Below are 14161 nucleotides of genomic sequence, written 5' to 3' on the forward strand. Positions count from 1 at the left end.
CAAAGGCCAGAGGCCTCCTGTAGACCTGCGAATGTTCGTCGTTAGCAATGGCCGCGCTACCACTCGGGATACGATCATTTACCTGTCTACATCATCCCACTCTTTCTTTCTGAGGACGAACCGCTGGTCGCACGCCCAGTCCAGTCCATCCTCGTCCTTCGTCTCCCCGACGTAGCATATCAGCATCACGTCCATCTTGTTCTCGAGACATACGACTCGTAATTCACATCCCTCGGCCCCGAGGGCAGGAATTTGCGTCCGGCCGGGAGGGCCAGCAAGCCAGTCACGACGTCTGCTCTCCCCTGCCGGAGTCGCGAGCGCAGTCACGCAGCGACGGCGAGATGCTGGGCTCGAGGGATCGTGCGTCGTGACGGAGAACGTCGCGGCGTGCGAGTATGCCCCGCAAGGGCGGCGCGGTTGCGGTCGAAGAGGCGGATGTACTTTTGGAGGAAGGCGAGTGCCAGGCGCTGGAGTTCCTGTTCCTCCGCGCTGGGAGGTGACAGCGACGTGTCTGTGATGTCCTGTACAAGATCGATGACGGAGGGTAATGTTATCGTTAAGTCGTTAGATTGGACCACCGACGCGCTCGCGGTGGCGAGGGCTCATTGGGAGGTGGCGGGAGCTCATTTTGAGGTGGCAGGGGCTCATTGTGGGGTGGCGGGGGCTCATTATGAGGCGCTTGGGGCTCAAAGCTGTCGAGTTCGATGATCTCAGGGCTTCCTCCCTGATATTTTGTGCAGATGGATCGCTTTCTGTGACTGGTGGTAGCAGGGTATCCGACATCACTGGCACAGGACTCGACCTGCAGCGTGAGTACAGTGATGAGTTAACAGCCTCACATTTTGTGGCGGGATCCTCACCAGTCTATACCATCCCATCATCTCTACGGTCAGGTATTCAACTTCAGATGCACTGCAGTGGTGGGATGCGAGGGCACTCACCTGATGAACACTCGGACAACGTTGATGCTCAGCTTGTGTAAGCGTCTCTTCTCTTGCGCCGCCCATGCATGCCGGTTTGCCTGGAACCCCGGACGCCCCTTCCTGCACTGCTCCGGGATGGGAGCAAAGCGCAGTGCTCCTTCCGTCACTAATGCAGGCCCACCGGCTATCATAGGACTTGGACTCGCTCGCGCTTCACAGTCGTCTCACGAGCACCGGCGACAGGCGGCGTGCGATCGGTCGTGAAAGCGTCTGCAGCTGGTGCTTCTTCTTCGGGGTACATCGAGGGGGTTTCTAACATGTCGGGCTCGGGATATTGTAGATCAGGTACCTCCGGAGTGACCCTGCGCCTCTTCCGCGGGGCTCCCCCACAGGGTCTTCCTGCGCAAGATCGTCGTCTTGGTAGACTGCAGGCGATCGAGTAGCTTTCGCGGCCTTGCGCGCGTGGCAAGGGCTCTCCACTTCTTCCGGTTTTGCCGTTTCCCCTTGTTATGGCCATTGGCCGTGCCAGATGGCCCGTCGAGCTGCTCGGTGGCATCCACATCCCCAGTGGCGCCCGCCGCCATCGCACCGTATCCCTGGGCTGACTTTGGGCCACATGGCCACTCCGTGACCGCGATTCATGCATAGGTTACCACCAGTAGACGGACGCATCCCAACCTGAGCACGCAAAATGCTGATCAGACTTGCAGGAGGGGCCTGGTCGTGGCCATCGTCTATTGTCATTCCAAGGCTGCTCGCATTTGCAGGGGACTTACTACACAGTGCAGTGTGAAAGAAGCAGCCAGGTGAGGATGAGATCCACTAGATATTGTCAAAACGGGGCGTACTGAGCTATAGACCGCGAGGTGGACGGCCCGGCTCCCATCGCGCCGCGACCACTACCGCCTGCGAAGTTTGGCATCCCGTCGACTGGTATAGTCGTGGATGACCGCGTACTAGAGGGAGGTGAGGGTAAATAGGGCTTCTTGACTGATCCACCTCTGGGGGAATGGAGGCCGTGACCGCGTCCACGTCCAACCTGAACATCGAAGGAGGCACGACCTCTGGGCGCTGGCTGAGTGGTGCGAATAACAGGTGGGTTGTTGAGCGCGCGCTTGTTGATAGATTCATTGGGCTGTTTATCCTCTGTTATCTGGGTTGCCACAGAACTCGTGTGTTGTCGTCCGCTAGAAGTGTGCCTTCCGGTACCGCGTTGGACGCGACGCAAGTCGTTCAGGCGCGTATTGAACGACATACGGTTTGCCGAACGCGTTCGCCTTCGAGTGTAGTGATATAGGCGTATAGCTAAGCTGGAGCGCTTTGCATAGAGAACCGAAGTATTGTGTGAGAGAATTGAGGGAAGAAGATGAAGGGACCCTCCGAGGTGGGGAAGCCATGGCCAGTGCACGCTTAAGCGCCCGCTTCCTGACGCCCGCAGGCCACGAGCTCCAGCCGCGAGGATCCGCCACGGTCCTCGATCGTTTGCACACTGACATAACATTGACACAACAAACACATAGGTAGATAACATTGATATCAGTAGCCCGATGGACTGACGAGAGGCTGTTGAAGAAATGCATTGCAACAAGTTTGTGCTTGAACATCGCCCGAGTCATCGTCAACATACTTCCTTTTTTTCGTGAGCGCTGCGTCTCTCGACGCCGGGTCTGGCAAAACCTATGTATGAAAAGAACTTACTCTAGATGCTCATAGCTTACAGGATCCTACGCGATGCAGGTGCGTGAAGTCCCAAGACGCCTCATGTAGGCCATGGCACCGATGTTCCGGGAGATGTTGAGAGAGAAAGGGGGCCGGGGGGCGGGGCGTTGCCGGTGATGCGTCTGACGTGCCCACGATCTGGGTGAACGCTCGAGCGGGATGTTGCAGACATGGTTCATACACTGCTGCGTTAGCCCGCGAAACCGCGGTAGGGACACCAACGCGAAGATGTTGTGCAGGACGACGCCGACGAGAACATCGTTAGGATGTCAAAGCTCGCTGACGAATTTGGTTTGTGAGACGATCAGGGATAGACAGAACTTCATCCACAGACGCATGAAACGATAGTAACGTTTGCCCAAGTGGCCGATGGTAAATTGCATGCGTGAGGTGGTAGACCCCAACACAAGAAGCAGGTCTTAGAGAGGCTCACCGTGACGCGGCGCCCATCTCGGTCTCTTCTGGACGTATCAGCGACATATAAGTCGAATTGAGTATAGCAGATTGCGAGGAGGATGGCGGCGTACGTGATATGTGTAGCGCCCTGTCCCCGAGCGTGTACGAGATGGTATGCTTGTCAGACCACACCAACGCCGTAGCATCAGGGAAGCAGTAGAGAAACTGCCCCAAAATCTTGAGGCTAGGGAAACATTCCAGGTCCAGCAAGAGGTTGTCAGCGGAAGAATACGTCGTGTGTGGGCCAAGGAACAACCCCCGCGTTTTGTCGGAAGATAGCTGGTCGGCTTTCGACGACGTCCAACGACATCGACGGGCGTTGAATGGACACGCACGCGGTGTGTGGTCGTGAGAGGGTGGCTTTGGGGTGGGTGGCAAGGCACTCGATCCATATGGCCGTCAGGGCCACGCGCGAGCCGCAGGTGGCGCAATCAACAGAGTTCGTGGACGTTGTAGGAACGACAGCGTTACACGTTGAGTTGGGTGACGGACGCGAAACGCGAGGCACAGATGGGGAAGGTAGGGTGCATCCTATGTGCAACCCAGTCGGCGCCCGCTAATCGAAGTCGTTTCAGGTTCGGGAGATGAGATCCCGGTATGCGCATTGGCCCAGTGTGTGCGAAGGCCTTATGGGGTCGTCTTCGATGGCCAACGACGTGGTGGTATCTCGGTAGTATTGTCTCGTCTTCTTGAGGCAGAGGACCCGGTCTATGGCTTCGAAGCTTTCTTGATCGCAGATTGTCAGACTGTGCTCTCTTTGCAGATGCTTCTTCCTGGCAGGGTACCAATCGCGGCACGTCAACGAGCTGTTCACGAGACTGAAGCGATTGAGTCGGAGAAAACCAATCATATCGGCGATCGGCTCTTGAGGGAGACACTGTTCCATATCGCACCCTCCTGGCTTGTGCATCGACGTTAATCGGCAGGTGTGTATTCAATGACGATTCGACGTACGCGTACCGTTCAGACAGCGGCGTTGGATGCCTCGCGCATGCGGGAGACACGGAGTTCAGCCAATCTGAGTCCCAACGCGTTGCTGCGCGACATCTGGTGCTGTGCGTGACCCACTATCACACACACGTTGCTTCGATATACTATACGCAGGTCCACCGCGCAGGCAACGTAAGAACAGCATACTTTGCTGAGACGGTATCGGACCCGGGCGCCGTACGCAAGATTGTCAATGTTCGGCCTACACACATACAAGTTAGCGCCTTTCAGAACGTCACCGTGTACCGTATACGTCGCGTGAGCTAAACCCAGCGGGGCGAGGAGATCGTAAGGCAGTCAGACACCCCCTGAAGATGAATTGAGTGACAGTGAACTTCAGTGAAGGAGGAGCAGCGCGACTTCGAGTCTTCGACGTGAAACAATGTTGGGCGTCTAAGCTACCCACGTGGCTGCATTTCCCACAGCCTCGATAGGGAAGGGTGGCGACGAAAACCTCAACACCCACCGGCATCCTCAAAATCCTCAAGGCAACATGGTGAGTCTATGCGCATTTACCAAGGCAGATGGACGTTTGTCGGGCTAGGATGCGATTGTGCGGTCGAACGGAGTGAATCGGTGCAGGATAAGGGGTGGATGCGTCGAATGGGCTACGGATGACGGCAGACGGTCCCTCTGCCTTGCATACATCATCTCGTTTCTGTGATATGCTGACGTCTACTTTCATCACAGACGAAAGGTTTGTCTCCGAGAGGCAATGTTGGTTGAACAGAGAAGCTGATCTTTGTGACTTGATGGTGCGTAGGTACCACGTCCTTCGGGTGCGTACACGTCGTCCAGCTATTCAAGTACATTGTATTGACCATCTGAATCTCTTTACGACCACAGTAAGCGGCACACCAAGAGCCACACCCTCTGCCGCCGGTGCGGTAACCGTGCTTTCCACAAGCAGCACAAGGGTGCGTGCTGATCTTACCCTTCCCACTTGCCTGTCACATCTCACTTATGCTTATTTACACCGGGCTTCCTTTGCAGATTGCGCGCAGTGCGGCTATCCTCGTGCTAAGCTGCGGTCGTTCGAGTGGGGCCAGAAGGCCAAGCGCCGAAAGACGACTGGTACCGGCCGGATGCGCCACTCAAGCACATATCCAGGCGGTTCAAGAACGGCTTCAGGTGCGTTCATTGGTGTGGGGGTCGTATCATAGCTCATAGCATTGCAGGGAAAACACTGTAGCCACCAAGAAGACCAAGGCGACGGCTGAGGCATGAGCATCATATTCCGCTATCGTTGCAACGGTTCTTCAGTCCATTTTTGCTATGTCCTTGTCTGCCACACCCACGCTCGAGCATGTCCTCTTGCCACCACGCACGCGCAAAATACATGAGCTATGTACCATGCGATCTCTATGCTTCAATTCATTACCGCGCTAGGTCAGAAGTCTGCCGGAGATGACACCAAGGTTGCCCTAGTATCTAATGAAGAAGTGTAAGGCACGTGGCGACAACAGGCTGATAACGAGTAGCCCGATTATGTCCTAATGTCGTGAGGATGGTAGGCCTCTACTGATGGATTGCAACGAGCCACATGCAGAACCAATACAAACAGATGTGAACTGCATCACCATTCAAAGGCTTCGTCATCTAGGTCGTCTCCCGCCTCTCCAAGTAGGCTGTCTGGCGCTCCATTTACGTCGGTTGCCTTCAAGAGGATGTCCCGTAGAGTGATACTGTGACCCTCGTAGTAGTCTTCGTCCTCCGCCTCCGAATGCCCATCCTCATCAGGCAGGGAATCCTGGACCCCACGTTCCTGGGGGAGCTCTCCGCATGCAGGTCGTGAGTATCCAGGGTGCTCAGCCTGAGTTTGGGCAGGGGCACGTCTATCGCACGCTCATGCTGTTCGATGTCAAAGGAAGGTCGGGGGATTGTCCTCTTGACAGTCGACAGGAGCGTCCCAGCGGTGCCGGGCTTTGCCTTCGGCGTTTGAGCGCTGTCTGCGTACGTATTTGTTGAGTACGAAGGAGAACCGTCTTCCACGGCATCCAAAATCTGCAGAGACGCGGAGATGCATCGATCAGTAAGTCGTACGGCGGCGATATCTGACTGCCCGACTCACTTTATCTACCTCGTCATCATACAGATTATGTCGTATCAGCAATGTCGTACGGCGGACTCTGGCAGCTGACGCTCTTCGCGAAACCTTCGTTGGCACCTTATGGGCGTCAGTACCCACGTCCAGAGTCCGCGGCTTGCCCATTTTGTCAGAATGCTTAGGATCGCGCCCGTAGTGAGCGGTTTCACTGGCTCTCGCGGGTTGATGTCGATTAGCTTTGGCATCGTAGGCGCTGTCTTTGAGCTTGAACCTTGAGATCGCCATTGACCTTTCTCAGACGGCTGAGGTAGCCGGCTTGCGGACGCGGTCGTAGTGCTGACTGATGTTTCAGCGGTCGCGTCCAAATCCAAGTCACTGGGAGATGGTGCCTCAGGCCAAGCGGGGAGAAGGGCGTTTCGGATCCGAGCAATGCGTTCCTCAACTGCTGCTCTGCCGGCGGCTCAAGAGTGGAGCTTGAGGGGGGTTCGCTTAGCGTCTGGAAGGGGGACAGAAGCGTTGAGATCCCACAGGAGGGCTATTTCTGTCGGTCTGAGATGAACAGGATGCTTACTTTGAAGTCAATGTGCGTGCGTGACGGTGCTTCCCAGACGCCAAAGTCAAGGCTGGAGCTGGTCACGGGAGCGGGCGGTGTGTGCGGGTCGCGCCTTGTGTGGGCGCCGCTCCAGGTCTGAGCGGATGTTGTCAAGGCGTTGTGCGGCATCAAGGAGGGCTTGATGAGTGCGCTGGATGGAGGCTACTCGGTCTGAGAGACGATCTTTTGTGGGATCCTGGCCGGGACGTGTATTCGCTCCGGGAACAGGCGGATTAGTGGGGAGGGTTCTACTCGGCGGAGAGAAGAGGGGGGCGTTGAGAGAGGATAGATGCCCCGGGTGGTGAGCGGCGGCAATCGGTAGTGGAGGGGCAGGAACAGGGGTCGATGGTGTATACTGCAGTGGAGAGGATTGGCCGCTATTTTGGAGGACGTAACAACCTTTTGTGTGCAACCGGACATACCTGAACGTCCGCCTTATCTTGCGCGACATCGAGGGTCTGGAGAGGTCGGGACGCGTCATTGGGCGCGGAGGAAGTCTGCAGCCCTGCTAGGTCAATGAGGAAGTGCAGAGCACGGCGGCCGTCCTCATTCTTCCACGTCGCGCGGAGGAGATCATGCAAGCGTGAGTCCCGGAGTCCGACGAGGCGGTCTGTTGACAGACTGTCGAACTTCGAGGATGCTGTGACAGTCGGGTCCAGGAGACGCTCCTGATTGGACGGGAAGTCTCAGCGAGAGCGGGGGCCGCGCACGGGCAGATGAAAAAGCAACTCACGCGGAGGACTGACAAATCTTCTTGCTCCCGCACGAGACGCGACGCAGTCCGTTCCCATCCACGTCGCGCGGATAGCGATGATTCCAGAAGTGATGCATATGTTTGCGGCAGGGTCTGCAGTGCTTCCTAGCGAGAGGAGTGAGAAGTGTGGCGGGCCATACTGTCTCGGCTTCATACAGTACGCCTCGACACTTCTGTCTGAGAGACCGAGCCAGGTACCGGTGGTCTAGGTGTATTGATGAAGAGCGCGTGTATGGACAGAGCCAGGAGCAAACGTTCGAAACTATACCGATGCATCATCAGCTGGGTCTGTCTGGTCATTAAAAGAAGCTGCAAGAACCTACCGGTCGCCGCTGCATTCCTCCAGAAGGGACTTACGGACTACCACGTCTTGCCACCACCAGGCGTGCCTTTGTGGGGTCATAGTTTGCTTCGACTTCGTATCATCCGTGGCCTTCTGTCTATCATCCGCATGACTAGGGAACATACTACTGTGCCTCAAAGTTTCGAGATACTTGGCTAATGATATACGGAATGCCGTAGTATCCGCAGGTTGTAGACATGGATATGTGGATAAAATCTGTTGACGAGCTGATCAGCCACGATGCCCAAAGCCGGCAACGTCTACGCTTACTGATCTAGCACGTCCTCTCCCGCCCTCTATCTTGGCTACTAGGAAGTAGGAGATATCCTCCAAGGCCCTCGTGCGTTCCCGTATGCCGGTTCGCGTGGGATCAAAGAGACGTTCATCATATGCCGTAGAGTCCTTCAAGGATAGTCCAACAGGTGGAGATGTACCAAGATGAGCAATGTGTGTGGCAGGACGCTCATGATGGACCGGAGGAGGACCGGGCATGGAGGCCCAGGGTCCAAATATCCCGATCTACACACCCACACGACGCGACGCGTCTGCACGTGAGTCGTTCTTCGTCGCGGCCACCGTTGCCGCGTCGCGCAACTCGCCTCACGCGCTCTCAGCCACGGTCTCCACCCACCATACAATTCTCCTCTTAATGTTCTAGACCGCGGACGCCTTCCAAGTCTTCCTCAGACCTGCTTGAGTCGACTTCTCAGACAAATACTGGGCCGTTCCTGGATTGCGTGTCCTGCCTTGGGAATCTAGCTCGTGTCTATCCTCAAGACCCCGAGCAATATCATCGCGAGTGTACTCACGAGCCTCATTGGGGTACGTCCATCCATGCTTCGGATTCCGTACTCTACCAGATTTGCATTAGGACGACTCGCGTCGTGACGGCCGCCTTGGCCTGTCTTTCTCTGGCCTCAGTCACCTGTTCTTGCCAGGCCTTCTCCCGGAGACATCGGTCGTCTGTCATCCAACTTTCCGCCGCGCGCCAGCGTTATCTGATAAGGTGTGCATCGCATCTTCTCACTTTGTCTGCCGGATCCGACCGAGAATCAGAGTTCGGCCAGCGTCCAATGCCAGTTTTGCGCCTGGAGAACCACGGAACCTGCGTTGTGGCGCCTCGATGATATGCCAGAGCCTTCCCAAGGATGTGGGAGGATACGCGATGACAATGCCACTGGTGGGAGATTCCTGGCTGCCTTGTTCTTCGTAGTCCAATAAACGCTAATGTGTCTTCCACCCCTCCGCTTCCGCATGAAAGCTGGAACGTGTAAGATCTGAGGGCCTCCGTACGACGTCGGCTACGAAGGGGTACGGTCGCTCCTTCTACGACTCAATTACATCGATCATCAACGGGGCCGCCTCCTCGGGCCAGAATGAACCTGCGGAATACTGACGCGACTCTAGGCGACTCTACGTATGTTCTCAGTCTAAACATAAACCACAACTCAATTGCTAAACTGCGTCACGCTATACTGCGTCCAGCTTTGTTTTCTCGGGGCATCTTATCCGTCGTTGTGATCTCCGATCCCGGTCAGAAGCGATTCCTCCAATACACTTCGCTGGCTATACCGCGTCACAATTACGGTCCTCGGATCTGCTTTCCGTATGTCGTAATTGGCACAACCGGCGATGGGGTGACAGTTTAGTGAGCAGTCCGTACGATTTGACTTTTATCACGTATCCGGATCCTGTTCTCATGCAATAAGATGTGCTAGTTCGCCTCCTGAGTGTCCAATGATCCAGGGCGCCGGGATCACCACACCCTGCCAAGTGCCGTCTGGCTCGTTTGGCATCCCGCGTTACGCTCTTGGGGGTCGATATTTCCGCGTGCATGGCTTGTGACCACTTCTTACGATGCGTTCTCGCATATAGGGCGCGCGCGTATCTTATCAGACAAGCGGTCTCAACCTTATCCATTGCTGATACGTAAGTTACCTGCATTTCCAGGGTCGCTTCGGTTACGCAGGTTCGTGTCGACCGTCCCATGCAAATTACATGCAATGATGAGGCGAGTGGGAATCTAATCAGACTGGCGCTCCTCACGGAATGGAGGCACGGATCTAAAATTTTCATCAGCCCACGCCTGGCTTGCGACTGCCGCTGCCAGCAGTGGGAGGAAGTAGGATGGTGAGAGCTATATGGAGGAAATGCTGCTGCGTGCATGCCTTCGCTGAGCATGGACGTGTCAACAGACTTGATATCTCAGCCCAATCGGGCAGGTGAAGCAAACCATTTACCCAAAAGTCAGCTCTTGATCTCGGTGTCCATGGTGGCGAGCGCTCCAGACCCCAACGGAGCAAGCCTTAATAAGGGAAAGCGGAACACCAGCGGAAAGATAAGATCCAGTCACAAGCATTGTTTGAGACACGTAAGTTCCGAGAATCGGTTCGGCAGTCTGGGACCACTGTGTTTGTAGTCTCGCCGACTATTGCTCTGAATAGCCCTGGGGGAATGTAATGATTGCGCTCTCAAGAGACTGTGTCGATGCCGGAGGCAGCTCGGAGAAAGAGTGTGGCTACCATTCTCGGAAAAGATTAGATAAGCACCGAGAATGATCACCGGGCGTCTATGTAATGGGTCACGTCTGATTGGCTGGTGCGGGCTACCATCGCTATCTGTCGCTATATCTTTCTCGGACTCCTGGCGATTCTTTGTCCGCTCCCTTAACTCTTCCTCGACTCTAAACTCCTTTGTGGCCGTCGCGTCCCCGACTCCTCGTCGACCTGCCACCGCCCTAAGCTCGCCTCCGGGTTACTCGTTCAGGCTTGCCACCACCTCTCCGCGCATCGTGGGTTGCTCAGTCAGCAGATTGCCAGCACACCGTCCGAGCGGACTGCTTCGACCATGCCTGGTCCCGTTGCAGTCGAGTCTCCGCTCATGAACATGCATAGCCCTGCCATGTCGCCCATCTCACGAGTACAGTATGCGGTACACATGCATGCACAACCGCCGAATCACCCCGCTCAAGACATGGCCACACCGTCGTCCCCTTCACGCGTTGCGCTGCAGCCTCGGAACGGCAATGGGCCGTCATCTCCCTACCCTATGGGTTCCACGTTGCGCGAACGCAACGAGGGCAACATTGATCCTTCTCTTGCCCAGAACGGCCAGGCTGACGCATCCAGTCGCGTCAACTGTTGCGCAAATTGCGGCTCGAGCAATACGCCCCTGTGGCGCCGCGACGGAGATGGCAAGACAGTCTGCAATGCCTGCGGTGAGTCCCGCCTTCCTCGCAATTCCCCATCCGGCCCGTAGCGCCAGATATCGTCAGAGCACGACGGTCTATCGAGATCCTCCCAGAGGCACGTGTGAGAGGCATTCGAAGACTAGACGCTTCCTCGGTGGTAATCATATCGAGACCTCGCCTCTGACGCATGCCTACTGAAAGGGTAGCGCATAGATCGTCGAGCGCGCGGTATTCTATATGTTGGGGCATGCCAATCACCTCTCCCTTCTCCTATCATGTCTTTACACGTTTACTGATGCCCGTTCGCTCCCTGTCCGCCCCTTCATCCTCCACCCTCGCCGACCGCATCGCCTGCATGCAATCTCGTGTTGTTTCGCGCGACCATGATATTATCGCTTGGGTACGGTGCTAAAGGCCTTTATTACAAGGCCCACGGCTCACCTCGTCCCGTCGCACTCAGACGGACGTCTGTAGTTCCCTCAGCGACTCACCCGAACGCAGACACTGTCGACAGTCCTTCACCCTCACAGCCGCCGCAGCGACTTCTTACTCCAACGGCACAGGACCTCTCTCCCATTAGTATCGTACACTCCGTTTCGTCTATGCCGACCACAGCGGCGACACCCCTGCCTCCTGCGCAGGGCCCCCATCAACAGCGCCATTCACCGGCCTTACTTTCGCAAGCGAAGCCCAACGCCCAGGTGCAGAAACAAGCGCATGCGCCAGGCACTTGCCCTGGAGACGGACGTTGTGACGGTACCGGTGGCACATCCGCATGCTCTGGCTGTCCTGCTTACAACAACGCGCTTACCGCGCACTCTCAAGCTGTAGCTCCGAGCGGTGAGGGCAGTGTAGCGGCAGCCGGCGTGCCAATTGCAGCTGCAGACCTCTCTCAAGGCTCCGCCAACGGTCAACCTTCGATCCAGTCGACAGCTGGCGAGCAACAACTGCCTATGGATCAAACTAGCCCCTCTGTCAACGGACGTGCAAGAATGCGTGGTGCCGTAGGCGCACTCAGCTGCGCGAATTGTGGTACAAGTACGACCCCTCTATGGCGTCGCGACGATGCAGGCAACAACATATGTAACGCATGTGGTACGTGTCTCGTCGTTTGCTGTCTCGAATTTTTTGTTCCGGTCTTTCTCTATTTTGTCTTGCATCTTACGTGCGGTGCTTGTCGTTCGACCACCGGCGACGAGTTCAGCGAGTGGAGATGCGCTGTGATTGGTCAACGGTTTGCGCTCATTAGCCGCTATTTCATCCGTTATCTGTCTTGTGATACGGCCTTGCATCTTATCTGATATAGATGCTTGATCGTTGCTGCGGACCTTGCGCTTATGGCCAAAGATCATGCGCGAAATAATCATTGACGCAGGGGAGAGGCTGCTCGGCCTTCACCGAGAGGCGTACCATGGTGTTGGGACGCGACTTTCATGGTTAATCCCTTTTATATTGCATGCGCGGGAGGTCGAAGAGCGGCTTCAATTTTGGTCAAGCGGGGACGTGCAGCGCCAGAGGTCGTTCTGTTCCACCTTGCGCTCATCTTGACTCTGACGCGCCGTCGTTGGCTTTCCCCTTTGAAACTTCCCCGCTGTCCAAGAAAGCTATAGCTCCCTGGTTTCTGCCCTATCGTGATCTGGACAAGGTCGCTAATCACTTCATTTCCTTGTCTTCTCCCGTGTCGCTTAGGGCTCTACTACAAGCTTCACGGAACGCATCGGCCCAACTCGATGAGGAAAACTGTGATCAAGCGGAGAAAGCGTGTCCCGGCCGCCGCTGGCGCTCCTGGGTCCCCACTCAACAGGATCGCATGACCGATCAGGCGGCAGCAGAAGTACTTGCCAGTGTGCGAGGGGGTGCGAGCGGGGGTGCTGGGACGCAGGACGAGAGCGAGGAGATCAGCCAAAGCGTAAACGCGCGCGCAAGTCTCGCGCGTCGAAGGGTCAGAAGGAGGGGGACGATGGGATGGACGTGGATGAGGATGACGGGGACGATGAAGATGGCAAGCCGGTACGCAAAGCCAGACGCGGTCGTGGCAGCGCAGCTGCTGGCAGTCGTCGCGGTAGCTCGCGCGAGTCGGCCGCTCCTGTGGTTTGGGGAGAGATCATGCATCCTCAATCTATGGGCGAAGCTGGCCCGTCCTCCTCGCCACACGCGTCGCGCGCGGGGTCGATCCCTGCTGGCGGACCCCATGGGCATCCCTTCCCTCCCAATCCTCATGGCGGCTACAACCTCCCGCCTCTGACGGCTGCTATCAACGGGGAGATGCCCATGGCGATGGCGATGTCGATCATGAACATGCAAGGCGCGCCCGTTCCTGGAGCGACCCCGAGCTACGCACGGTCCGGCTCTCAAGGTGCCGGCGCCCCCAGCAGGACGCATTCGCCCCTCGCTGGGCCTGGCATGTCGGCCCCTCCTCCGGGCTACGTTCTCCCGCCTCTCGGACATGGAGTCCCGCCGCCGCCGCCGCACACGTTCGTACATCACCATGGACACCCGTACTACCCACCTCAGCAGGGCGGGCAGCCTCTGGTGCCAACCATGCAGGAGCTCGAGCGGCATTACAACGATTTGGGAGAGCAGAGGCGGAGGCTGGAGGAGATGATGGAGAAGACCGACCGGATGTTGGCTGGTGTCAGGCGTGGTCTCGACGACATCCGCGCGAGCCAGCAGCAAAACCAGGCTTCGCAGGGTCCGACATCGCAGAGCCAGTCGCAGTCTGGTTCGGCCACGTCCGTGCCTCTGAGCAGGAGCGAGCGGCCGCAGAGTAGGGTAAGTGTGTGGCCCGTTGCCCCGCCCGAGGCGTCGTCCCGCGAAACGAACAAATAGGATGTTGGACCTGGAGGTCTCAAGATGTCTGCGATTTTTTCCAACTAGGTTCAGTGACTGTTGCTTCCCCGTCGTCTCGTATACTATACATGCCTGGCGACTGTTGTTATTTCCATGCGTGTGGACGATATTATATGCTACCGTATAGTTCCCCTCCGTTTTTATGTCGATGACGGTTCGTATCAGGTTCGTATGTTATGTAGTATCTCAAAGATGGCAAACATATAGATAAGATAGTGTTCATGTTCGTCGAGATCGCGCTAACGCACACAAAAATCTAATCAACGAGCCAATTTCACGTGCGAAGGGTCAGGCGAC

The 14161-nt window shown here is 56.5% G+C and overlaps 5 protein-coding genes across 5 annotated transcripts; 2 read left to right on the forward strand and 3 right to left on the reverse strand.

Annotated features, from left to right (window-relative positions):
- Positions 1-323: 323 nt before the first annotated feature.
- B0H18DRAFT_1115437 (uncharacterized protein) lies at positions 324-1507 on the reverse strand (the record flags this gene model as incomplete). The annotated part of the gene is made up of 6 exons (XM_048033264.1): positions 324-511; positions 583-802; positions 871-883; positions 942-1089; positions 1152-1211; positions 1273-1507. 6 exons carry the CDS (start codon positions 1505-1507, stop codon positions 324-326), a joined length of 864 nt encoding a protein of 287 aa, XP_047897869.1.
- A 3021-nt stretch (positions 1508-4528) lies between these two features.
- B0H18DRAFT_645345 (ribosomal protein L37e-domain-containing protein) lies at positions 4529-5514 on the forward strand. Its single transcript, XM_048038933.1, has 6 exons — positions 4529-4584; positions 4779-4785; positions 4852-4867; positions 4935-5005; positions 5082-5219; positions 5267-5514. Exons 1-6 carry the CDS (start codon positions 4582-4584, stop codon positions 5278-5280), a joined length of 249 nt encoding a protein of 82 aa, XP_047897870.1. The 5' UTR covers positions 4529-4581; the 3' UTR covers positions 5281-5514.
- Positions 5515-5664: 150 nt separating this feature from the next.
- On the reverse strand, positions 5665-6300 carry B0H18DRAFT_1115438 (uncharacterized protein; the record flags this gene model as incomplete). The annotated part of the gene is made up of 3 exons (XM_048033265.1): positions 5665-5853; positions 5922-6092; positions 6160-6300. The coding sequence occupies 3 exons, from the start codon at positions 6298-6300 to the stop codon at positions 5665-5667; spliced, it is 501 nt and encodes a 166-aa protein (XP_047897871.1).
- A 499-nt stretch (positions 6301-6799) lies between these two features.
- Positions 6800-8362, reverse strand: B0H18DRAFT_645376 (uncharacterized protein). Its single transcript, XM_048038934.1, has 5 exons — positions 8095-8362; positions 7805-8040; positions 7638-7743; positions 7461-7586; positions 6800-7395 (listed from the first exon to the last, which is right to left on the reverse strand). Exons 1-5 carry the CDS (start codon positions 8314-8316, stop codon positions 7105-7107), a joined length of 981 nt encoding a protein of 326 aa, XP_047897872.1. The 5' UTR covers positions 8317-8362; the 3' UTR covers positions 6800-7104.
- Positions 8363-10469: 2107 nt separating this feature from the next.
- On the forward strand, positions 10470-14145 carry B0H18DRAFT_983694 (uncharacterized protein). The gene is made up of 5 exons (XM_048044634.1): positions 10470-11041; positions 11429-12109; positions 12704-12777; positions 12819-12882; positions 12912-14145. Exons 1-5 carry the CDS (start codon positions 10672-10674, stop codon positions 13841-13843), a joined length of 2121 nt encoding a protein of 706 aa, XP_047897873.1. The 5' UTR covers positions 10470-10671; the 3' UTR covers positions 13844-14145.
- Positions 14146-14161: the final 16 nt, after the last annotated feature.

Source organism: Fomitopsis serialis (assembly GCF_022376445.1).
Source record: "Fomitopsis serialis strain Sig1Antser10 chromosome Unknown B0H18scaffold_8, whole genome shotgun sequence".
Taxonomy (NCBI): domain Eukaryota; kingdom Fungi; phylum Basidiomycota; class Agaricomycetes; order Polyporales; family Fomitopsidaceae; genus Fomitopsis; species Fomitopsis serialis.

What these genes read in the sequence shown, in the direction of transcription:
- B0H18DRAFT_645345 (XM_048038933.1), top strand. An exon ending in TTTCCACAAGCAGCACAAGG is followed by an intron (nt 5,006 to 5,081) that starts GTGCGTGCTGAT and finishes CTTCCTTTGCAG; the next exon opens with ATTGCGCGCAGTGCGGCTAT.
- B0H18DRAFT_983694 (XM_048044634.1), top strand. Translation starts at nt 10,672, where the DNA reads ATGCCTGGTCCCGTTGCAGTCGAGTCTCCGCTCATGAACATGCATAGC. An exon ending in GACAGTCTGCAATGCCTGCG is followed by an intron (nt 11,042 to 11,428) that starts GTGAGTCCCGCC and finishes ACGGTGCTAAAG; the next exon opens with GCCTTTATTACAAGGCCCAC. An exon ending in CAACATATGTAACGCATGTG is followed by an intron (nt 12,110 to 12,703) that starts GTACGTGTCTCG and finishes CGTGTCGCTTAG; the next exon opens with GGCTCTACTACAAGCTTCAC.
- B0H18DRAFT_645376 (XM_048038934.1), bottom strand. Translation starts at nt 8,316, where the DNA reads ATGCCCGGTCCTCCTCCGGTCCATCATGAGCGTCCTGCCACACACATT. An exon ending in GGAGAGGACGTGCTAGATCA is followed by an intron (nt 8,041 to 8,094) that starts GTAAGCGTAGAC and finishes GCTCGTCAACAG; the next exon opens with ATTTTATCCACATATCCATG. An exon ending in AAGATTTGTCAGTCCTCCGC is followed by an intron (nt 7,396 to 7,460) that starts GTGAGTTGCTTT and finishes CCGTCCAATCAG; the next exon opens with GAGCGTCTCCTGGACCCGAC.